This window comes from Rhinatrema bivittatum, chromosome 5 (genome assembly GCF_901001135.1).
Source record: "Rhinatrema bivittatum chromosome 5, aRhiBiv1.1, whole genome shotgun sequence".
In the NCBI taxonomy this organism is placed as follows: Eukaryota; Metazoa; Chordata; class Amphibia; order Gymnophiona; family Rhinatrematidae; genus Rhinatrema; species Rhinatrema bivittatum.
The window spans coordinates 52,429,793-52,455,853 of NC_042619.1; the positions used below are offsets into that span (position 1 = coordinate 52,429,793).

At 41.0% G+C, this 26,061-nt stretch overlaps 1 protein-coding gene across 1 annotated transcript in view; it reads left to right on the plus strand.

The window, feature by feature from the left end:
- The window catches only part of LOC115091955 (pannexin-1-like), a 75,206-nt gene extending 49,608 nt beyond the window's left edge, over positions 1-25,598 (plus strand). The window contains exons 3-5 of the mRNA XM_029602344.1: positions 14,030-14,250; positions 16,453-17,117; positions 23,413-25,598. Of these exons, the coding sequence (XP_029458204.1) occupies positions 14,030-14,250; positions 16,453-17,117; positions 23,413-23,492 (966 nt within the window). The 3' untranslated portion in view covers positions 23,493-25,598. The remainder of the gene's footprint in view (positions 1-14,029; positions 14,251-16,452; positions 17,118-23,412) is intronic.
- The last annotated feature ends 463 nt before the right edge of the window (positions 25,599-26,061 follow it).

The following is a 26,061-nucleotide window of genomic DNA, read 5'->3' on the forward strand; positions in this document are numbered from 1 at the left end:
TAACAGTTACTGGATTGTACTGAAAAGAGAATTAGGTAATGCATCTAGAATCTAATGACAGTTGGAACCATAAAACTGATTGTAACCATGTCTTATTATAGTGTGGTGTGAATAATAAATGTTATAATTTGTATTGTGCTGTGATGCTTACTGAAAACAACAAGCTGCGGTTTAACTTCACAGCACTCCAATTTAAACTTGCTTCATAAAACACTGACATCATTATAAAAAGAAAAATATCCAGCTTAGAGCTTACTCAGAAATTACCTGCACAAGAATAGAGAATGAAATAGTGTATCTATAAAATATCTAAAATTAAAAACAAGTATGTTCAAGTACAATTACTGAGATACCTTATCTTTGTAGGAGTATGAAAAATTATAAACACTCTGAACTTATCTGCTTTGTGGTTCCTGATACCACTGAAACCTATAGATGGCAATATTTTTCCAGGCGATATATTTTTTGTGGCAGACCCCCTTGGTCCTACCCATTAGTAATAACAGCTTAGTGGGATTTTCCCTTCCATTTCAGTCTCTCCTATGAGGTTGACTGTGATTGGTTATTTCTAGGGCTTTAGGGGGAGTTAGAGGTATACAGAGCATGGTCATTTTGAATTGAGTCTTGAAGAGTAAGGAGCTATTTTCCCTGTCCCCTGCTGAGTTGGGCCCACTAACCCAACTTTGTGTTTTCCTGTGTTTAGAGAAGATTCTGAATCCAAATCTCTGAATCCAAAAGTTCACCGCAATTTTATTGTATTTCTATTTTAGCCTTAATATGTTATTATTTCTACATTAAATAGTTTAACTGTATATATAATATTTATTTATTACTATGTTAAATTGTCATTGGTTATATTGTTCCAACTGTTCTATGGTTCCATGTAAAGCCCCTTTCTCTTTTGGGCAGTTCATCGTTTTATGTAAACCGGAGTGATTTGTAGTTCTTACAAGAACTTCGGTCTATAAAAATTAAAAATAAATAAATAAATAAATAAAGATTTCCCATCAGTACATTCCCTCTCTGAGAGGGTCTGCTTTAAGGTTTTTGAAGAAGAGAGATTTTGTCAGAATTTTTATTGGTTTTCTCATTCCGGGGAACAACTTGTACCCGTTGGAGAGGGACAAGCCCCCAATCCAGAGAGCAGGGGCTGGAGACCTGTGAGCTATACTTTTGTTCGCTAGAGGAAGCAAGACCAGTGACAGCATTCCTCAGTGTGGGATATTTGGATGTTTCCCCTTTATGCTAGTTTGGAGGTTTTTTTCCCTACCCCTCCTCAGATTTGAGTCAGGAGAGTGAGAATCTGGTTCCAGACTGGAAACATCAGACTTCTCCCCAGAGAAGTCACACAGATTTGAAAGAGAAATGCTGGATGTCTAAACATCAAAATCTGGAGACTTCCAACCGGATCTCCACCCCCAAGGGACCAGGACACGGACTTAGGATTCAGGTAGGATTTTTGCAGCCCTTTAGAGTTTCCCATTAGGATTCCTCTTCACCCGGGGCTGATTGTACACTGATGAAGAAAAAATGGCAAGCTTCTCCCCAGGTACTACAGAGATGGACCCGAGCACCCCAGCAGAGAGACTGTGCAAACAGTTCTCATGTACAGTTTCAGCTGTACATGAGACTATGATGTTTTGGAAATAATCAGTACATTTTATTTGAACACCCAATCAGTGTCCAGCCTGTCTGCTCCTGAGGAAAGTACAGTACCAGAGAGATGTACACATACTTATGGAGAAACACACCATCTCCTGGGCCAAGAAGTATTTCCTTCCCCAGCCCCAGGATCTGCAGCTAGAAGAGAAATGATGGAGAAGGTAGCCCGACTAAAAATACTTTTATTTATTTATTTGTTTGTTTTTTATATACCGACATTCCCCAAATAAAAGGTTACATTTATAAATTGCAGCCCCTTTCTTACACTAGACATTACAAGGCGAAACTGACTAATATTTGAGAAGGGAAAATTAATACATTTCCAGCACACCCTCTGAAGTGCTACAGTATAATAATAATTTTGTCTTCAGTGGGGTGGGTCCAGCGTTAACGTTCAGTACACTGTATGTCCGTGCTGGGTAACAGTAACCTCCCTCATCACTACCACCTCAACATCTATTCAAGCTTGCTGTTTATCCACACTGTGACATACTTGAGCAGTAGGAAAATGTTCTGGTTCTGTTTTTAAGAGAAAACTTGCAGCCATCTGATAGTGCTATATTGTCTGGTATCTTTAGCCTGGGTAACAATCTAGCACTGACTAGGCAAAAATTCATAATTAAAAATGTAAATGGGCTGCTTAGTGAAAAATAATGTTTCAGTAGACACCATGTCAACTGGGGGTGGGAGGGGGGGAACAAAAACGTGTACACATTAGGATCTCTAGCTTTTTAAATTACTGCAAATTGCTGAAGTCATTATATTGATTTGCATAAATTTGAACCAGTATTGCACACATGCATACCCATTGGGCAGACAGCCATAAAGTCAGGGCATGCCAGCTTGGATGTTAAGGCCGAAGGTTTCTGTAGACTGGTTACCCTGATGACAATTGAGATTTGGCATAACATGCAGGTTTTCTTTAAATTATTGTCATATCAGGAATTTCAAATAATTAGATACATTTGAATCCAGGCTATTCAACTACTCAGTCCGAGAAGGCAATGTAATTTCCTTTATGAAATAAAGTCCAGGATTGAGAAGGCCCTAGAGGCACCACATGCTGAGAATGCAGTCTGGAGTTGGGTTTCCACTGATAAGGACTGATGGATTTTTCCTTTCCATTGCTAGATGGCCTCTAGGCATAGAATACTTTTATCTGAGTTTCTCTCCTGTGTATCTCATATACTTCTCTCACTGATTTCTTCTTTCTGTTTCTCAAGACAGTCACTTTTCTTGACAACTGCTTGCCTGTTGTTTTCTGCAAGATGATGAATCAAACATTCAAACAGAAGTCCCAAGTCCTTTTTTCTCCAGCACCTACATAACTTGTAGCTATTGCTCGGAACTGGTCTCTGAGGAGGGTCCAGACGAACAACGTTGCCGGAAAGGGGTGTCTACATCCAGTAACCAGTGAACAAAGGTGGCGCTCAAGCTGGAGAGAACACATCATTTTCCCAGGCAGCTGCAAAATGTACAAAAAGTAGTCCTATTGAAAATTAGGTTACGCAGGGAAGATGGTATCTGAATAAGAGGACCAAATATTATAAAATATGACGAAATGAGGCAATGAATAGAATGGTCTGTTGCTTTTGAACCAAAAAAAAAAAAGTTCTAGTTAGGTGCATATGATGTTGGGCCTGCAATAGAGAACCCTTAATCAAAAATTCTAAAAAGCAAAAGTGAGGCTAAGTAAATTAATGATTAATCTAAGAAACCTGCTTCATATTAAACTATAAGACATAACACATTCTTGTAGGTTAATGTTCACTTTTAAAGCTGCACTACCTTGCTGTACTACTGAAATAAACTGCTGTACCACCAGCGGCAGCCATTAACTTGACCACTCAGACAATATTATCAATATTTATTAGTAGTAGAAATAGGTTAAAGGGCCTCTAAGAATCCCCATTATAGGCAAAAATGTGACAGCTTTGCTTATGTGCTTAAACCATTTTTTGATGTACAACATTGCGGGTGATGGAGAGAGCCTTGCCAGCCTCCCCATCTGTCCCGCCAGCTGCAGGGAACTGAGGGAAAAGGCCTGCCTCTCTCCCCACTCGGGACCTTACAGGAAGACATGCATCCCTCTGCCAATCCAGCTGCAAGGAGCCAAGGAAAAGCTTGCCTCTCTCCCTACACGTTTGCATCAGCGGGAGCATTGGAATAAAATAAAATAAAAGCTGGCTTGCCTTCCCCATCCCTCTAGTCCATCAAAGGCAGGGAGTGGTTAGGGTAAACAATCTTTTTTTTTTTTAATTTATTTATTTATTTTGTTTATTTTATTTAGATTTATATTCCACTTTTCACAGAGCTTCAAAGTGGATTACATTCAGGTACTGAAATGTAAGCCAGATTTTGTCCAAAGCTCAGCATGATGTAAAGAAATGCATTGAGGGCATAGTGTTACATTCCAACTAGTCCTGAATGACAGCAGACCATTTGATCATAGTTAAGATCAGGCAGATTTTTTTTCAAGAGCGGCACATGAGGCTAAATTAATGGAACATAAAGACAACTAACATTCCTTTTTCAAAATAAGGCCGTGACAGATGAAAGAACAGGTAAGGCTTGAGACATGCAGGAGGAGTTTGCTTCACTAGGTTTCAGCTAGGTCATATAATTAACAGCATTTTGACCTTGGTTTTTATATTGGGAATAAATCTGCTGGAGTGCAGAAAAGGCAGATGGTGACAGATGAGAGAACTATAATTTTGAAGCTGATGGAGATAAGGCGTGATGTTTTCAAAATATGGGGGGTAGCCAGGTGGATCAATAATTGTGATAGCAGTGGTTAATTTTATTATTTTTTTTGATAAATGGGACATGGTTTGTTGGTAGGTCAACCAGAAGCCATGGTTTTTTTTGTTTTTTTTCTTTCAAGGCAATGTATTACAAGAGCTTGCAAAAGACATTTGCAAATCACAGGGGGAAAAGAACTGGGGGCATATTTTGTGAAAGGAAGAAACATACAACCTAAAGGTGAAGTCAGAATCCAGGATCATCCCTAGAATTTTAGTTGTACGTAGCAGCGATGCTTGATCCAGAAGGATGTCTATTGACAGAGGAGAAAAAGTTTGACACCTTTAGGAGAGCTGCACAGTGGTCTCATAATATTCACCTGCAAGATTGATTTATTTATTACAGTTTATAACCCACACATTTCATGGGCAGTACACGGCGATTTACATCAAAACATTCATAATCTTATTTTCACACATATATACAGACTAAAAGTAAAACATTACAATCTGATTTTAAAATTGCATGAGGACAAGCAGCTATAACTGTATATTTTGAGCAAAATGTGTGAGATTTCTCCACAATAGGGCAAACGTGGTCCCCATGTATGTCCATTTCTAGACATAGCATTCCCTCCTAATTTGAAATGGGGGATGAAAGGTTATGTGAATTAATCAGTTAGTCTAATGAATAAGAGTGGTCATAGTAATAAAATGGTAAAAGAATAGCAATCACTTTAAAAAAAAAAAAAAAAAAGATATTTATTATATAATTTGAATCATCAGGACTGCTTTCTGGCTGTGGTTTGCTAACCCTTTTTGAGTCACCTTTGCATGGGACTGCAGGTTGTTGATTAATTGTTAGGATTGGGAATAACATCCTGCCTTGATCTTCAGTAGCAAAACCTTCAGTATTTCAAAGTTACATCATGGTTAAGAAATTGCACATTGGTGACAGGCAGATGGCGCTGTAAGACCATATCTTGTTTTTTTATTTGGCTTGTCCGTAGCACCTAATGATATTGTCTGTATTTCTCAGAGGCTGAGGCTAGTCTTGGAACATCCTATGTCTGAAAAACGTTTTGTTGTTCATTAATAAATATCATAGCCTCCTTCCATTTCACTTCAGTCCAGAAATAAAAATTGCCTTTCTACCTCTGGAAGTCACTGTTAAATTTTCCATCTAAATATAATCAAGGGTGGAAAATGCCCAGATGCCTATAATTTGGTGCCTGGCACCTTCTACTGGCTCGAGCCCACGAGGAGCTGCTACAGCGAGCAGGAACCCTAATGCGAAAAGCCGACGATTTGGTGAGCCTGGGAAGAGCCGTTGCAGCTGTGACCTGGGAAGGGTTCCGTACAGAAGAGAGGTTGCAGGGAGGGAGAAGTAAAAACAAAGAAATAAATTCAAATATGTAAACAAAATTCTAAAAGTGGCAGACAAAACAAAGTGAAAAATGAAGATAAAAGAGGAAAAACGAAAACAAAAAGGAAATTAAAAAAAAAAAATAGACAAAGCAAAAAGAACGTAAGTGAACAAAACTATCCCTTGCCCCTGCCTAAAGAACCCAACAAAGCAAAATAAAAACAGAGGGAAAAAAATCATGTTTACCCCAACTTCTAAAAATTTGGCTTACACCCAGTTTGTACCCCTCCCTGAGATGTATTTTAATACCCACAACATGCATCATTTAATGTTTGTTTTTGCTCCAGCACTTCCTTCCTTTCCCTTTTGTGCTTCCAGCTCAGTTGGAACTAGTCTCTGCTGAGGAACATAACATGAGCCTTCTTGCATGACTATTTTGGAGGGGAGGAAATTTCCCCAGGTGTACAACCCTCCCCCTGCAGTGGCAGTCCGGGCCAGGAGCCAGAAGGTGTGGCTCTTTCTGAACCTTGCTATCTATGCTAGGGATGTGCAGAAGGGACATATTCGTCTGATTCGGTATTCTATTCATCGGGACACAAATACGTTGTATTCGTTCAATGGGGAAAAATCCCGATCCGTTGATAAGTTTTATTCGTTTTCCGATTCCCATTAAAGTCAATGGGGGAAGTATTTGCAGCCTATTTTTGGCTGCAGAATTAGGGTTTTCTTATCAATTCTGATGAAACTTCCGGGGAGCAATCATCAGAACAAGAAAAGAGCTCTAAGGTACTTAGACTATGGCAAAGCATGATTTATGGCTGGGAATTGGTGAGAAAATTCAGACAAAGAACAAGATATTCTATATAAACCCACCTCACAAGACCAGCGCCTCAATATTGGCAGTACGCAAGATGTTCATGACATGCCAGTGTTCCAGCGTTTATGTCCTAAGAGTTTGGACTGCTCCACTGCAATATAAATATATATATATATATAGATAGATATTCTTTGGTTTTGATTTACATTGCAATTTTTATTAGTCCTATATTATTATATATACTCAATTTACTGGGACAATAAATGTAAAAGCCAGCTAAGTACAGTGTGAAGATATTTTCTGTTTGTGGGAATTAAGAAAGAACCACCTAGCAACCTTATTCACTTCCAGCCCATTAGAGGGGAGACCTACTTGATTGATTATTGAATGGGTTGGGGTATTGTGTGAGGTCTGTTTTCACATGAGCAACTTTGAGAGTTTTTTTTATATTTGGGTGACAGACAGTCACAGCATTCAAGGTCAAACCCTCGTAGAGACATAAGGCCTGGATGGACAGGCACAACATTCGAGGTCAAGCACTTTTAGGGACATAAGACCTGGATGGACAGGCACAGCATTCGAGGTCAAACCCTCATAGAGACGTAAAATCTGGATGGACAGGCACAGCATTCGAGGTCAAACCCTCGTAGAGATGTAAAGCCTGGATGGACAGGCACAGCATTAGAGGTCAAGCACTTTTAGGAACATAACGCCTGGATGGACAGGCACAGCATTAGAGGTCAAACCCTCGTAGAGATGTAAAGCCTGGACGGACAGCATTAGAGGTCAAATACTTTTAGGGATATAAAGCCTGGACGGACAGGCACAGCATTTGAGGTCAAGCACTTTCAGGGACATAAGGCCTGGATGGACAGGCACAGCAATCGAGGTCAAGCACTTTTAGGGACATAAGGCCTGGATGGACAGGTACAGCATTCGAGGTCAAGCACTTTTAGGGACATAAGACCTGGACAGCATTAGAGGATTTCCTTTGTGCAGGTATGTTGTGGTTTGATCTGTCACTTCTTCTTGAACTGGTACACTGCCAGAAGAAAATGGCATCTTTTCCATTAGTGAAAGATAATTCAACAGAGGATGCTTTTAGAGCAATAGAAACTGCCATTTGTGAAGCAAGAACTGAAGTCAGCTTTTTATGTTCTTACATTCCAAATGTGGATGGACAGGCACTGCATTCGAGGTCAAACCCTCGTAGAAACATAAGGTCTGGACGGACAGGCACAGCATTAGAGGTCAAACCCTCATAGAGACATAAGGCCTGGACAGACAGGCACAGCATTCAAGGTCAGGCCCTTGTAGGGACGTACGGCCTGGACAGTGGACGGACAGGCAAAGCATTTTATTGATCTTGCCATTCACAGGGAAAATTTGGAAACCCAAGCAAAGGCAGGTTTATTTTCAAGAAAACTAGCATTTCCATCAACTCTGGTGCCAGCCTTGATCAGTGAGGGCTCATGATATCCTTTCTGTATAGCCTTGGGGGTGGATGCTGGCACTGGAGTTGAAGTAGTGGGTGCACCCTGAGAAGCAATACCAGGGGCATCAGTCACACTCTGTGCCTGCGCTGACTGCTCCTCCTCCTCCTCCTCATCCATTTCATCTGTCCCCTGCTGCACTGAAGTGGAGGCTAAGATAGGACTAACTAATCCTCCTAAAACTTCGTCAGTTATTACTTTTTCCATTTCTGATGAGAATCCCACACAAGATGATTCTTCATCGGAATCAGAAGCAAACAGTGCCTGTGCTACATTGTCAACGCTAAGTCGAGACTGCTGTCCCACTGCTGCTTTTGGGTGTCGACATTTTGTCTTGCATGACTCAGCCTCCCCTTCCCTCACCTCCAAAACTACAGGGTCAGAAACAGGTGGTGGCAATCTTTTCCAATAGCAATTCTGTCAAACTAGCTAGAAATTGAATATATCTCCCACCTTCAACATCCAAATGCTGCTTGCAACCAACCCCAGGGGGTAAAATAAGCAGCAAAATGCCACTGCTAGTGCTAGCAGCTTCTCTCAGTGGCACAGAGAAACTGTCTCAGATCAATAAGAACATTTGCAGTCAAAAAAAACAGGGCTAGTAGCTGGCACTGCAGCCAAATGCAGAACAAATATGTTTTTCTATTGAAGTAGCTAGCAATTGAATACAGATTTGAGAACTCAGACTAGCTCTGAGTGCAGCCACCTTCCGCAGACCACCTCTCCAGACCACCCCTGCAAAGAAAGTGCGTGGCACGCCATGTGCTTAAGTATATATAGTGCTGGGTCATCAGTAAAAGCATCACCGAGCACTGAGTGAGAACGCGATTGGCTGCATTGCCAAAATTCTTACCGCTGATACGTTGCATTCTGGTCTCCTTGCCAACCTGTCCGACCCACTCTGTGACAGGGCTGAGAGGTCACTGATGACTCACAGGAAAGGGCTGGTTTTTGGCTATGGATACACCCAAATGGTGTTCTCCTATTTCAAACGGCCACTTAGAAATCACTGCGAGCGCGCCGAAAGAATAAAATGTATGATATGTTTTATTCGTGGGGGATCGCGATACGTTTTGTGAATCCACGAATACAACGAATATGGACCTATACATTGCAGATTGCCAATGCGTTGCAAGCGAATGCACACTCCTAATCTATGCACTTTATTTGGCCACTAACATCCCTATTCACAAAGGTGCGTTCAGTGTTAGCACGCATTGTAGGTTCCATCTCCCTTCTGTTGGTGGCTAATTAGCATAAAGGCTCATTATCAGGGTCATTCATCAAAATGTGTTATGGCGTTAAAGCTCACGATAACGTGTTAATGTCATAACGCATGCGATAGTTACGGTATTGCATGGCTCGAATGCAAACTTTTCAAAAGGGAGGGATTGGAGAGGGGTTTGGTCGGGATTCATGAAAATGAGGGGCATTATTGCACTGTGCAATATTGTGACACATGCTATCGCATGCTTTTAACACTGGAAATAACTACAACTTTTTTCCTGGTGGTAACATCTGTAATGCAATTTGTGCTAAAAATTGCCAATGGCAGTTTTGGGCTAGGGGAGGGGGGGGGGGAATGGAGTGGTGTAGAGAGAGCCTCTGGGGGTGACACACATACTAGTCACCTATTTATACTACTATAGGAGGGCCAGCTAATAACTTGAGGTGAGGTTTTGGTGGTGGTGTAGAGTTTTGGGGCCAGTTTTACATGCAGAATGAAATGTACGAACAGCACAGTAGACCTCGATGAAGATTTGACATCATTTGGAGTGAGGAAAGTCACACAAAGATGAGATTTCTACAGTGTTCTCTCGCCCTAGCTTGATGGACTCTCTACCAGGATTCTATCAAGCTAGAGCGCGAGAACATGGAGAAATTTCATCGTTGTGTGACTTTCCTCACTCCAAATCACGTCAAATCTTCACTGAGGTCTACTGTGCTGTTTGTGCGTCTCACTCTGCATGTAAAACTGGCCCCAAAACCTCACTTCGAGTTACTAGCTGGCCCTCCTATAGTAATATAAATAGTTCACCACTATGAAGGCCTTATAAAGAGAGTCTCCCTCTCTCCTCCTCTCTCTCTCCAATAATTCTAAATTATCATGGGTGAAATTATAGCATTTTGATGAAGCTCGAGGGGTATGTTAGTGGAAAACTTGCTTTACCTAAGTTTAAGAACTCTTATTTGGTAGCCCAAGTTAAGACCATATCTTTGTTAGAACAGAGATTTAGCATAGGGCATGTTACGGAGTCGGAGCATGCGTGATCTGGTAAATAGAAATCTTTTATGTCCTTTGGTTACACTGCTGCAGTCGGCTTCGCTAATGGAAATCCATTTTCAATTCATAGCTTTCCCCATTTAGTTTTAAATGTAAAACTCAGAGCTAACCAAAATCATCTCTCTGCATCCAGTTAAGAACATAAGAGATGAGATAGTGGGCCAGTTCACACATTTAATTTTTTGTAATTCGTTTATGAAGGGACAGATGCAAGCTGTACATGACCCTTGGTGTTAATATTTTCAGTAAATTTGGTGCTTGCTGACTGCTGTTCACTGTTCAGTACATTTTGTATTTAATTTGACTTTCTGGACTGTGATGATTGACCACTGAAGTGCCTATCGATTTTTTTTTTCTTTTGTCCTCTGCATGAGTTGCCAATTGTTTTTGCATGTATGCTGAAGATATAAAAATATGAGGTCTAAATTAAGACATGAATTTTCTTGTCTCTAGTTTTACTTATTGACACTTCAGAAGCTTTGAAAGTATAGTTTATATGTATTGCTATGGGGAAACAAATTTTCCTCTCTTGGCAGTCATTAAAGAATCTAGAAAAGGCAAAAATGCAGCAGACTTAATGCATCATTTAAAATTAATTTTGAAGTTTTTATATCCCTTTTTTTCCCTTCCGGTATCTTTTATTCCAGTACTCATCTTGATTTAATGCTGTGATGTAAAATGCTAATGATGGCTTTAGAACTTTGCTGCCCCTAAGCACTGATGATCCTCTTGCCCCTGACCCCCCAGCCCTCTCCATTAAGGTCAGACAATGATGAGTATCAGTTCTAAGGCACAGCCCCACAGTTTCCTGCGACAGCTCAGGGCTAGATTCTGTGGCAAAAAGTTTGAAAATTCTGAAGTACATTGACAAACATATCCATTTTTTATAATATAAAAAAGTTTTTCAACCTTACTTGTGTCCAAATAATTTGTTTGCTTTTTGTTGGGCGAGGAAAAGATCTTCAGTAGGCAAAAGGCCTGTTCTCTGCTGAGTGAGATTCAGCTTAACTGGAAGACAGCAAATCTTCAGCCAGCCTGCTGCCCCCAGATATTTTTGCCACCCTAGGCACAGCCTTAGTGTACCTATTGACAAATCAAGGCCTGTCAAATGCACGGAGCTAATGTGGGCATCAATGACCATTCTCATTTTCTTCTTTTCCCCACACTCCGTGATTAGATTGGATGGAGGAAGTCCAGAGAAGGGCGCCCAAAATGGTGTGGAGTCAGAAGATTTATGAGGAGAGGCTGAAGGATCTAAATACGTACACCCTGGAAGAGTGCAGGGGACATATGATACAGACCTTCAGATACCTTAAAGGTTTTAATGATGCACGAAATTCATACCTTTTCACTGGAAAGAAACGGTGCTTCATACTCTGTACACAGTGCCCTTTTGGTCCCTCCTGCTGTCTCAGATATTAAATATATGGAAACACAAAAGAGGGATTTTTCATGTTATAGTCCTGATTTGTGAATTTCAGCTTCAAGACTATTGTAATTCACTAAAGCTTGGAACATTTTAGAACACTTTCATGTCACACTGACCAGAGATATTTCGGTGCTGAAATTATTTATGTGCTATGCTTACTGAAGGTTTTTGGCCTCTCTGTGTAACCCATCCCAAATTTCCCAGTAGTTTCCCTGATCCTGGAAGCTTCCTCAGGATTTCATTCCCACTAAGGCTTGACTTAGTACCTGGGTCAGGGAGGGGATGCTGGGAGGTGAATGCATTGCCGGGAATGCATTGCCATATTTCGCCCTAGCTCCCTGCACTATAGCGCATGGCCTTTTGCTTTGTGCTCAGAACTATGATTTGCTTCTGCCAGGGGATTTTAGGATTTCTTTATTATACATATTTTTGCTAACACTATGGGTTCTACCACCAATTATGCTAACCTGAACAAAATTACAACTACAAGAGGTGTATTTTAGCCCTCAGTAGAATAGTGGAACTTATATCTCACAAAATAAGATAACTAATCTTGCTAAAGAATTTGAAAAACTGGCAAGTAGTAGACTTAAAATGTTTCTGGCTTTTACTAGCTTGTGGAAAGTTTGTCAGATAAAGAGAAATACAAATACTTTAAATATAAACATTTTAATTTTTTAAAATGGATGTTTGGTTTTATCTATTTTGTATCCATGGTACAAAGGAGCACAACCTATGGCCAGATGTTGTAAGGTTGGATTTTTTTAAATTTTTATCTGTAGGGGAAAACGTGTTGTACATTTGGCATTAAATTTGAGCACAGAAAAGATAAGCGACTTGCTCTGGGTTATACAGTGGTTGATATAAGAAGCAGATCTAGGTTTTCCATATTCTCTGACTATTGGGCTACACAGTCAATATTTTCTGGCATACCTCATACATATAGCTTATGCTTTGACTTGTGTATGAAATAAAAACTGAAAAATCATGGTCTTAACCTGTTATTTATTAATTCAGTTGAAATGTATTGTAAATTTATGAGAATCTTAAGGGGCGGATTTTCTAAAAGGCCAATACAGTACAGTGGGCTCCGGCGGAGCGCACTGTTAGCCTGCTATTGGACGCACGTTTTCCCTTACCCCTTATTCAGTAAGGGGAAGAAAACGCACGTCCAACCCGCGGCACCTAATAGCGCCCTCAACATGCAAATGCATGTTGATGGCCCTATTGGTATGTGCGCGGGATACAGAAAGTAAAATGTGCAGCCAAGCCACACATTTTACTTTCAGAAATTAGCGCCGACCCAAAGGTCAGCGCTAATTTCTTCCGGCACCGAGAAAGTGCACAGAAAAGCAGTAAAACTGCTTTTCTGTGCACCCTCCGACTTAATATCATAGCGATATTAAGTCGGAGGTCCCGAAGAGAAAAAAAAGTAAAAAAAAAAAAATTTTGAATTTGGCCCCAGGCTGTCGGGCCGAAAACCGGACGCTCAATTTTGCCGGTGTCTGGTTTCCGAGCCCGTGGCTGTCAGCGCCGGCAAAATTGAGCGTCGGCTGTCAAACCCGTTGGCAGCCACTGCTCCTGTCAAAAAGGAGGCGCTAGGTTCGCGCTAGTGTCCCTAGCACCTCCTTTTGCCCGGATCTACCGCCAGACCTAATTTAAATACTGCATCACGTGCACCGGCGAGTGGCCAGTGCGCGTGCTGGGAGAGCGGGCGTTCACCCGCTCTCCCACAGACTTTACTGTATCGGCCCATAAGTTCACAGAACTTAGAAAATCCGGTGATCACAAGGGGCGGGGGGGGGGGGGGGGGGCGAAACGGGGGGGCGGGCATGCGCTAGCCAGCAGCAATCGCACAGCTGCGGTGTGATCGCTGCCGGCGACGCGCCGAATAACTACACCATAAAAGGTGTAGTTATTCGGTGCGAAATAGGCAGCGAAAAGGCTCCTTACCTTTTCGCTGTCTGCGCCGTCTTCGCGGAGTCGGCCCCGGTGACGCCCCGACTCCTTCTCTTCCGGGGCCGACTCCGCCCCGTTGTCCCCTTAGCAGGCGTGCGCTACGCTTTCTAGCTATCGCACGCTTGCGCTGGTAGCGCAAGCATGCGACAGCCTTAGGAAATAAGGCCCTAAGTGTCATTAATTCAGAAATTTAGAGGAAAAAACAATTCTTCATTGTGCTTTATAGAGTTTTTATTGGATATGATCACTTTATTTTGTTTCTCATTTTTTCTCCCCAGTTTTTCCCATATATTCTTCTGTTAGTTGCTGTCCTGTTATACCTTCCTTCCTTGTTTTGGCGTTTCACTGCTGCACCTCATCTTTGCTCAGACCTGAAATTTATCCTGGAAGAGCTAGACAAGGCCTACAATATAGCAATCAAAGCTGCTAAAAGCTATTCGAGTGGAGACAAAAAGGAGGCCACTAGCTCATCTCCTACAGTAGAGAACCTGGCACAGAGGTAAACTTATACTATTATGGAATTTAAGTTTTAACAAATTATTAACCTTATACTAATAAACAGTAACATTCATAAGTATTAAAGTGCATTGAAAGTTAGTGCACGCAAAGCTAGTTTGCATGTAATAAAAGCACTTGTGATGAGCGTAAATTGATTTGTGAGAGTTTTAATGTAAAAACTATGCTAATGAGATGTAAAACAGTTCATTACCTATTAGCACAGCAATAAAATACACACACAAACTGCTTTTCAGACATTTTTTCAATATCATTCATAGGTAAAGTATGTGCATACTTAACTGTCTGCCTCATTTGCATGTCATTAACATCTGCTGTTAGTACGCAGAATAAACACCACTTTTATGCACATTCATGGCCAATGTTGGCGCACTTTGACACATTGGATCCTTACTGTTCTTTGCTGTACACTTCAAACAGAAGGAACACCTTTCATGGACCACTTGAGTTCCTATATCACCTTTTAATTTAATCTAGTTTTTTCCCTTATTTTTGTGTCAGTCAAGCCTCTTCTTTCTTGAATGGAATGGAAATTATAAACAAGCCTCCAAAACGTTTTGGAAAATGCTTTCATTCCTGTTGCCTAAAACCCAGTGCAGCCTAAACCGTTGTCTTCACAATCTTTCTGATCAATGACCTAGCAATAAAGCCACTCTGTCCAGTTTTTTCATACGCGGCTAATAAATGGCTATGATATCTAAACCCATTTCCCCACTGTGAATATTTTAGGGGCTGTGCTGGACATGACTTGGACAAAGATCTTTCTTCTCAGTGCAAGAACATAAAATATTATTGCCTTTTTAAGGACGATAGAATTCAGTCAGTGGCATTCAGCCAGGTCCATGTTTGTTTGTTTTTTTCCAGTGCTTCCCAACCCTCTCCTGGAAGTAGACAATGAATATGCGTGAGATGCAAATGCATACTCATTATGGATATCTTGCCTCTAGGAGAGGGTTGGGAAACACTGCGCTTGAGGGATATCCATCCGTAAGCATCAGGGCTCCCCTCCCCCTCCCCTTTTAGCAGACCCCTGGTGCCGGTTTTCTATTTTTTTTACTTTTATTGTAATCAGAAATGGTTTTAAAACTGTCTAGTGGGACACATAGCCAGAAATACATTTGAAGGAAAAAAAAAAACATTTGAGTTCTGGTATAAATGTTTTAAAATTGTAAAATAAATAAAAATATGAGAATTCTCAGAATGCTGAGTGTGAATGTAAGGTTAAAGGGAGGAGGATTTTAAAAGAGATGAAGTTCTTTTATAAACCACCTCCAATTTATTTTTTTTTTAATAGGAAAACTAGCTTTGCTTTGGGGAGCATTTAAATTGTGTTAGGCTTTTGCTTCTTCAAACCCTTTTCCAGAGGCTGTCACAGCAAAGGGGGTACACTTCCGCCTTCCAAGGGACAACCTGAAATCTTAGTAGGGTTAGGACACTTTAGAAAGTTGTCTAGGAAAAGGTTTGATATTGAAGCAGGATCTCTGACAATATATGAATTTGTCTTTAGCATCATCATCCCCTGACTCAGCTTCCTCCTCCTCCCCGAGAGTATAGCATTCTTCTACAAAGTTCATTTCTCTAGTATTTAAGTTCCCTAAACCCTAGCATTGTCTGGCTCTTTTTTTTTTTTTTTACCAGTGCAAGCAATAGCTGGGTGAACAATAGATTTACTTTTACTTTTGAAGCACGGTAGCAAAGGATGAAGTCTTGACAATTGGTGCTGCTGCTCCCAAGTTTCAAACCTCTGCTAATTCAGCACCATTGTGTCTCGCTGAACCGTTAAAACAAGGACTTTGTATATAATTTTACTATGATGATTATGTAACACGCATCGAGTATGGGCTCCACCCACAGAAAGGCGAGACCCAAACCGAGATTAGAAGACCATATTTTAACTTCCCTTTTTCTGTTAGCTTTTTATAATAGGGTAAACCATATACTGTAATAAAGAGGGGGCTGAGGAATGGGCACTGCATGCCACGATACTACTAAAACACAATGGTTATGATTATACCAGCTGTCAGAAGCACCTCATGTGACCCTGGCAAGAGAAGAATGGACAGGTTTTATTCATGTTTTTGGGGGGGATCATTGCCCCAAGACTGTGGAATATGCCTTTTTCTACATGTCCAACGTTTGACAACGCTAATGAGTCATTTGATTTTTTTTTTTTCTTCTTTTTCAGTGTATGGGAAATATCTGAAAACCACTTCACGTATCCCCTTGTAGAGCAGTATCTGAAGTCAAAGAAAAGATCCAAGGACTTAATAATCAAGTACCTCATCTGCAGAATCTTGACACTCATCATTATGCTGTTAGCTTGCATCTATTTGGGCTACTACATCAATCTGTTCTCTTTGACTGATGAGTTTACGTGCAATATCAGAACTGGAATTCTGAAGAACGACACGGCGCTTCCAGCATTAATTCAGTGCAAACTTATTGCAGTAGGAGTGTTCCGGCTTCTTAGTTACATTAACCTCATTGTGTATGCTTTGGTAATGCCTTTTGTGGTGTATACCTTGATTATTCCATTCAGGAAGAGGTCGGATGTTCTTAAAGTATACGAAATTCTACCAACATTTGATGTTCTGCAGTTCCATTCTGAATACTATAATGACATAAGCCTCTTTCTCCTTTTCATTGAGGAAAATATTAGTGAACTTAAGTCCTATAAGTGCCTAAAAGTGCTAGAGAATATTAAAAGCCAGACAGAGCACAGTGACCCAATGCAACTCTTGCTGAATTTAGGGACTGTAAAGACAGATACTGTGGATGGAAAACGTGCAATTGTCCAGCTTGATAGCAAAAATGAAACAAAAAATGAAAACAATGCAACAGAACTTAAAGGTAAGATTAAATTTTTTTTAAATTTTAATTGCTATACTTCTTTTAAAAAAAAAAGTTCTACAGTTAAATATTCAGAGGCTGATATTTAGTGCTACATAGACAAACTGAAGACAAGAGGCACCAGCTATAATAATCACCCAGCAATATACAGGTGATTAAAATCATACAGAATATTCCTTATCAGTATCCAGCCTCTCTATACCATACCCAAGAAACTACTACTGCTGCTAGACATATGCAGCACTGTATAGAAACATATAAAAGAGAGTTGGTGCTCTATAGAATTATGAAAAACACAGATGAGAGATGAGGGCAGAAGGCTTGGATTAAAATCAAGAAGGATATAATTGGGATGAACCGGAAACAGCTGAGTTATTACGTAAAACTAAGGAAGGCTGCAATAAATAAGGCCTCTATCTGCTAAACAATCAATATATGAAAAGCAGGTAGTGGGATTGGTGGGTATGGGGCAGGGGTGCAGGACCCCAACACAAATATGCACATATAAAGCAGGTTTATTTGTTTATTTCTGTTTGATATTCTGCCTTATCCTAGGAAAAGCACAAGGCAGATTACAAAGAAAGATGTAAGTTGCAGTACATATTTCTGAGGGTGGGTGAGGGGACACAGAATAAAACTGGGAACTGAACAATGCAAAACTGTGTAGATAGCAATACACAGTATACACTGATTTCTACTGAACTGCCAAGCTAATGAAATATGCTGTCTTGTGCACCAAGCCCCTTAATAATGGAACTGAAAAAGCAGTATTAATGCAGTGCAAAAGCAGTAAATCAGAGAAGAAACCACAATTACAGATGTAGAGTGAGATGCTAAAATAACTATCTGAGAGAGAGATAAAATAGACATTCTAGTAGCTGAATCCCTACCTCCTGGTGCCAATAAACCATAGCAAAGATGGTGATGACTCAAACACTTACACCCTGGAGTGGGAACTCATGCTAAAAGGGGGCTGTATCACTAGTTCAGCCATTCATGATAGTGGCACTGAACCTCAGACAATGCACCTTTTGCTGAGATGTTCTCTGCTTAAAGACATCCATACAGTGAAAGATCTCTGAATGCAACGAAGAAGCTCAAGACTGTGACAATGGTCCCACGTGCTATAAAGACTGGAGAAAACGACCAATTTACATGCACATTAAATTGCTATGCCGACTGTGGTGGTTGATTATTGTGGAATTCTGTTGTTTGGTTAATAAATGTATCTGCATGTTCCAGATTTTCCATTGTACAAACGTGCCTTGATCAGCAATTATAAAGTGAATAGAATAGGTTTATTTATTATTTATGTAAAATTACTTATAGCCTGCCTTTTAGTCCTCAGACCATATTATCTTAATTGAGCCAGAGATAGCTATAGGCATATTGTAAACTACAATAAAATCAAATTAACAATTCAAAGAGTTTTCATCAGTGAAGAGGAACTAGCCTGATCTATAAAGTATACATCGCTTCCTAAAAAGAAGAATGAAGTTGCACCACACCAGTCAAAGAATGTGGAAAGCAATGGTTGCTTCATTAATATGGATGAGTCTGCTTCAGCACAGAGATGGAAATCACTCCTGATACTCAGCCTCTCCGATAGCATTCGGTTATCTGAACTTGTTTTGTGTGATAGCACATGGAAGATAGACTGCATTGAATACCACCGTAATGCATTTCAGTCTTAGCATATGCCTGTCGCATATAAAAATCTTTTGTACCTGAGCAGTGCGGCATAATAAAAAAAAAAACAAAAAAAAAACCCATTGTCACTTGTGAACATTGAAAATCCTATTAGCACATAAAATAACCACATTCAGGGATAGGAATTAACATTCCTGGGACATTTATGTCAGCTATGGTATGCTTTCAGCCCACGAGTAACTCCCCAGTTTTTAAGATTATTATTGTTAGTTGACAGTCATTTTTAGCAAATGATGGCACGTTTTCTGGATTTCATTGAGCGCAGCATTCGTTTTTTGAGGCAGAGAGAAACTAAGGTTTGTGGCCAGTGCAACTGATTCTACTTGATTTAGCAAGATTTGCTGAAAATGAACCCTTTTCAAAGTTCCAGTCTGTTTACGGGCTTATTCTATGTACCTGCCCCAGGTGTTTTCATAAAAAGAACATGCAGTATTACGATTTCAGCCAGGCTTCTTTGTTTTTATTTTATTTTATTCTACTCTGGGTTTAACCCAGTGCTTTTGATGATGAATAGAAAGTGCTGATCGATCTCCATTTGAAAGAATAGTCTGCCAAAAAAGAAAAAAAAGATAAATTAAACCAACAAAGTACTTGGGCAGAGATAAGTCTCTTCTATAAGGTTAATGAATATTTAAGGATGCAAACTCTTGGGATATTACCTGAGATAGGGGAGCCTTAGTAGTCCCAAATCCTTGCATCTATAACCTTTTCTTAGCATTTCTAACAGCACAAGACCAACATGGCCCATCCGTTCTGCCCAGTTGAGATTCATCCTGTTTTTGGTGGACGTGCACCTAAAATTTCCAAATGCAACCCAGCCCCCACTCTCCCCTTGGGTCTTGCATCCGGTTTGTCAGCCCTCCTATCGTTATCTGTCCCAAACAAGGCCCAGGTCCATCGTGGCCCTCACTGTCTTGGCCCCCCCCCCATGCTTTCTTTCGGACCCAATGAAGTCGCACCACTGCTGTTTTTGGGCTGCAACTGCGGCTTTGCACATGTTTATCCTAATGTTTTTTTTTTTTCATTTCTATCCTTTAGCCGCTATGGATCTTCTGTGTTTATCCCACGCATTTTTTAGTTCCATTACCGTTTTTGTCTGCACCACCTCCTCTGGAAGGGTCCTTCCAGGCATCCACCACCCTTTCCGTGAAAAAATATTTCCTGAAGTTGTCGTCGAGTCTTCCCTCTCAGAGCTTCGCAGCATGACCCCTAGTTCTGCAGCTTTCCTTGTGCTGGGAAAAGATTTGCCCCTTGTTTGGCACTTTCAGATATTTTAAGTGCCTGCGTCATGCTCCCCTGTCTCCACGGTCCTGCGGTCCCATCTCATTTGGCTTTTGGTGCAGTCCCCACACTGAGCCGCCTCTAGCCTCCCTCTGTCTTTTTTGATACGCGGCCTCCGGAATTGAACACAGTAGTCCAGGGGGAGGTCTCACCAATGACCCTGTATAGGGGGTTTATCAGCTCCTCCTTTTCCTGCTGATTATACTTCTCCCTATATACTCAAGCATCATCCTGCCTTTACCACCACCCTGGTCTCTCTCCTGGTCAGTGCACATCAATTCTTCACCTCTTCTTATTTTATTAGTTTTCCTTTAATTAAACAAAAAATGGTTTTCGGTTCTTTTTAGGCTCATTTACATAGGGGACGGCAACTTTCAAAGTGATGCACAAGCACACTTTGGCAGGCATATAGCTGCACAGGCCTAAATATGCTGCCATTTTATAACATGTTTGCACATATGCGCATACATGTCCATACAGGCTTTAGTGTGCGTGCGCCCAGTCATATAAATCAGGTTTCTGCCACGTAAGTTAGGGTATTTTAAATCCGGTGTGCATCCACGCCATGACCAGTTTCATCAGTTCATCCAGTAGTTTGCCCAGTGTTGAGGTAGGTCCTCCAAATCCCCCCTGGTTTAATAGCCTGCACTCGCCCCAATTACCCCAGACCCTTTAAACTCCAAAATGGCTGGTATTTATTTATTTATTTATTTTACAGTTATAAATCCTCTATAGCAGAAATAAAGTTACACAGCAGAGGACCTGGGCGCACCCCAAGGGTGCCTAAGCATTTGTGCACACATCTGTTGGACACAACCCGCCCCCTTTTTGAAATCGAGTGAGATGTGTGCGCAGCGGGAGAGTCGCGTGCATCTGGGCAGCTTTTAAAATTCGGTCAGTGCACGCCAGGTCGACTTGTGCGTTCATCCCCTCATTGATGTGCGCACTGGGCTTTTAAAATCTGCCTCTGAGTGATCTAACATAGCAAAATAGCAGCATTTCATAAGCAAAAGACAAGCCGGGCATACCAAAAATAATTCAAGCGAATAGTACATTGTATATGAACGTGATGAAAGTCCCATTTCAGGGGGCCTCTGTGTTATTTTGTTGCCAGTAGTACTTTTCTTTGTTTACTCGTTTCCTTCATGCTTTTTTAAACAATATATTAGACTGATGCAATACAATGTGCTCAGTATAGTGCACAGTTTAACCCTCAGTTGTGCGCACGTTTTTTGCGCACAAACGTTTCTGTCGATGCAGCAAGGAGATTTGCACATGAAAAAATGTGTGTACAAAAATGTGCATTCAATGAGCGCGCGTGCAAGGAAATTTCCTGCTAATTATGGCATCAGCTGTTAACCCCCCCACCCCACCCTCCAAGGCAGAGAGGTGCACTGAGTTGCCTGGTGTTTTCCTAATGCTGGAAACCTAAGGGTAGATTTAAAAACCCGCACGCAGGCGTCCAGGTGCGCGCGGTTCCCAGCGCGCACGTGGACGTGCCAATTTTATAACACGTGCGTGTCGACGCACGCATATTATATAAAATCCGCTACCTGCACGCGTATCCGCGCCCGACTTTATATCAGCGTGCGCAAGTGCCGAATCGTGTGCGCAAGGGGGGGTGGAATTTGACTACATGCATGTGGCGACGCAATAGGGCCTTCCCCCGTTCTCTCCCAGTCCGCTCCAATAAATGAGTGGACTGGGAAGGAACTTCCCAAACCCCTTAGCTAACCTTCCTCCCTTTTCCCCTATCCACCCCAACCCCTAAACCCCCCCTTTAACCTAATTTCTTTTCTTATTTAACTTACCTGCTCTGCCAATCCAATCCTGGTGCGTGCCTCATGGGGCAGCGCCTAATGGCGCTGTCCCGGCCTGCCTCACTCCCCCCCCCCCCCTCGGACCACCCCGTTTTTTGGTAGCCGGTTCTTTGGCGTGTACTGGGAGATACGTGCGTGGCCACAGGCCTTTGAAAAAGCCGGCGGTGCGCGCACAGCCCTGCCACACACGTATCTCCCGATTTTAACGCACGCCGGCCTTTTAAATTTAGGACATTAATGCCTAATCCGAGTGAAGTAAAGTTTCCAGGGCTTACATTAGTCTACGGGCGGAAGCTGGCGTTCCGGTGCTGGGACCTGCAGTCTGTACTTTATGCACAGAAAACATGGTTTCTGCCCCAAAATCACATTTCACACATATAAAATACGATTTATGTGCACAAAAAAATGGTTTCTGTGCCGAAACATTTTTTCTGTGTGCATAATTTGTATTTTATGCACAGAAGACATGGTTTATGTGCACAAATCCATGTTTTCCACGCGTAAAATATGATTTATGCACAAAAATAGCTTTATGTGCATAAATCATGTTTTGCTGAGTGCTAAGCCTCTTCTTTGCACACATTTTCTGGTTTGGTCGTATTTTTGAACTCCTGATGTGTTAGCATATTGTTAGCTTACTGCATCGGGAGTAAAATTAAAAAATTAGCTTATGCATTGAGATATTGCACGTTGACTTTCAGTTTTATTGCTCAGCTTTTTTTGCATGGGACCCTATGTCTGGCAAAGCCAAGACTTGTTGCTGTTCTGCATTAGAAGCATTTCATCTTTCCATTCCAGGACATAATGCTCCTTTATTAATCAAAGAGTTTGCTTCTTACTTTGCTTTTCAACAAATGCTAATCAGTTGCAGACCAACCAAAAAAATAATTGGGGCAGTGGTTTCTTTTAAAAAAAAAAATTGCATTAAAGTTTAGTATTTTCTCTTCTTTAGAATTTTTAGTAAAAGATTTTACAAATGTACCTACATAGAAAAGATTTCAGTGAGCAGCGCCGAGCCTTTTTCTCAAGATGTCGCCTGCCCTGGAATAATGCAGATAAATGCCGTGGTCAGTTTCAAAAGAACAGCAAGCCGTCGAAACATCAGCAAGAAAAAGAACTCGCACACCGCGTGCTTCAAAATTATGTGCTGGAAGCAGCACAGGATGTCATGGGGTGATCTCCCTTTCTGGCTGCAAATTTGTGAACATTATTAAATTGCTTCTGGTTAGTTTTTGAAGAGTTCAGAGTTCAGCTAATGTGCTTAAATGGAGTGTTCGTTTTTGTTTTATTTATTTATTTATTTATTTATTTGGAGGGTTTTGCTTTTCAAAAATTCAGATACTTCATTAATAGCTTTCACAAGTAATGGGCTTGCTGGAATTTTTTTCCCCTTCTTTTGTGTATCTGCTTCTTGTATGATGTAGCAGCTTCCTACGGTGCAGATGGCTATAATTTTTTTTTCTTCCATTTTGTATTCTTCCCAGATCAGTCTCCTAATGAGGACACAAAAACAAGCCAAGGAGATAAAAAGGTTCGGCAGAGACTATTGGATTCTTCTTGCTAATGTGCCTCCGTTTGGTGACCGGTGTGAGTCACATTCCTCAGGGGACACAGAATGGATTCCTTTTCATGTTGTGGTCACTGGATTCATGATGCCATAGACCAGACTGAACGGAGAAGTCCGTGTGACTTACAGAACTGGAGACCTCCTGAATTACTTAAAAATCCATTAACAATGTAGTAGAATGTGTACGTTCTCTCGGCTGGATAATTGGAATTGCAGCTGAATATAGACTTTTATTTAATTGGATCCTGAAAATGGTGAAACTTAAGCTAGGTTTTCGGTTTTTTTTTTGTTTGTTTGTTTCTTTTATTATTCTGCTTTTTCTTTTAAATCTCCATTACAGTGAAACCCACCATTTTGGTTGCAAAACTTAATGCACTGAGCTCTGAATGCAGGGTTTTGGGTTGTTTTTTTTAAACAATTGCTACCTTTGGTAGAAGGTACTAATGTATTTATTTCTTTTCTCATTGAAATGTAGTTTATGCAATATTTTAATGCCCCAAGCTTGTCTTATATAATAATAATTTTAAAAAAAGGGTCTTTCACTTGGGTTTTCAAAACTGCTTTGCTTTTTCTGTCAACTGCTTTTGCTGGAGATGAGCTGACCCAAAGTTTTTTTTTATCACAGATCCTGGCCTGCTGACAGAGCATGAAGTTTAGGCCCCCACTGATGACTCACATGTATTGTTTTGAAGCATTTGTAGAACAATCTTTGTCCTCTCGCTCTCTCTCGCTCTCTGTCTGACAGCTGACCTTGTTAGAACATGTCTTTGTCTGTCCTCGCTGCTCTTTCTCCAGGGCTGGAAGAAAGCTCTAAAGTCACTCATTGCAACTCCACTGATGACTTTCCAGTATAGCCGCCCTATTTGGGGTACTGGTGTTGGTGCTCACTGTTTTGATTGTTGCACAAAGTGCCCCCATGTCTATGAGCAGTATCATTGGGGAAAAACTATTCCAGCTCTCCTCCCGTGATCTTCAATCTCGTGGTCTATGAGAGACCAATTGTCTTCCGCCTTCCTGTCCCTAGCAGAGAGACTCCAGTTTTTACGCCTTTTTTCCTTCTTCTGGCTCTTTTCTTTTGCTTCTGTTCTTTGTGTATTATTTCATTTCACCTTGGTTTTAGCCTTTTCTAGTCTGTCCAGTGTCCATTTGTCTTCCAGTCCCCCTACACTCCTAAGTCTGTGGTGGGATCTTTGCCAGATACCATGTATTAATGCATGTCCCACTCTAATAACAAGCACTTACCGTTTTAGTTCTTTTATTTTAAAATTGCTTTTGACTTTTGTAACAGTGGTAAACGTAGTAACTGATTTTTTTTTAAGGTTCTGTACAGGAGAACATAAGAAACAGAATATCAGGTTAAATAATGTTGTTTTTTCTATATTTTCGCTTCTACTTTGTCAATTTTTTAAAGCATTGAAGAGGTGTAATTAACGCCTGCCCAAAACGGCTTATGAGCGGGGTACCTGTGACACATGGAGGTGAAGTGCCATGGCCAAGGGCACAGTGGCTGCCTGTGACAGAAGCAAGAATTGTGCTCAGGTTTCTGGCTCTCAGACCCTGGTTCTATTTGCTTGGTCGCTCGCTCCCTCTCCCCATTATACACTGACGTAATTTAAGTTCTCTTTATTTTTACTTATCATAGGAAATGTCAGGGATACGTTTCAGGGCAGTGGTTACTCCCCACTGATGTGTTTCTTTAATATTCAGTTTTATCTAAATGTGGTGAGAAAGCGTATTGTAGAACATTGAACAAAATCTGTCCCTTGTTACAAGATCTGTTAAACTGAACTGGCTGCCAGCTTTGCTATAGCAAGCAGGCTGTGGAAAATGGCGAAACACTACCAGTAATTGCACTGAAGTACAATAACAGGATATTGTTTTCAGGTTTTGTCCAGAAATGCAAATGTTCACTGTTTAATAATGCTGCTGCTCTTTCGTATCATGTTGTAATGAAACATAATGAAACTAAGAAAAACAGATTCTGGTAGTGCAGATCCGTCTGCTGTAGTTCACGTTTGTAATAAATTTGATATTGTGGACAGGATTTTTGCAGTATTGTATGTATGTAGCATGTGCAGAATAAAACAAAGAAAGGGGAATTGTCATTTTGGTTTGTGTTGCTTTATTTATGGTCGTAAAGGGGGGGGAGCAGTAATCCAAAGATTTACACTGGGTAAATACACACTTGCCCGGGTAAAAACAGGGTCTGAATATTGGTCCCTCCCCTGGGACCACAGCTAACAGGATGGACGCTAAATGACACGTGCGTACTGCAAGCTGCCTTGAAAGTGAGCGACGCTGAGGGGAGGAGTTGGGGCACAGAGAGGATCGTTTGTGTGGGGATTTCCTTTTGAAGAGCCCACTGGCCTTGCTTTGCATCTGCTTCGATGTAAGTGGATAGTTGAGTGCCTGGCCCTGATTTTCAAAGAGAAACTCCGCGGGCAGTTTCCTGCAGGCGATTAACTTGCAAGGGGGGGCTTGTATTACTGTTCTCCCAATATTGGTTAGATAAGGCAGCATATGTTGGAAATGTTCATCCAACATAAAAACAAATTGAGCTGAATAA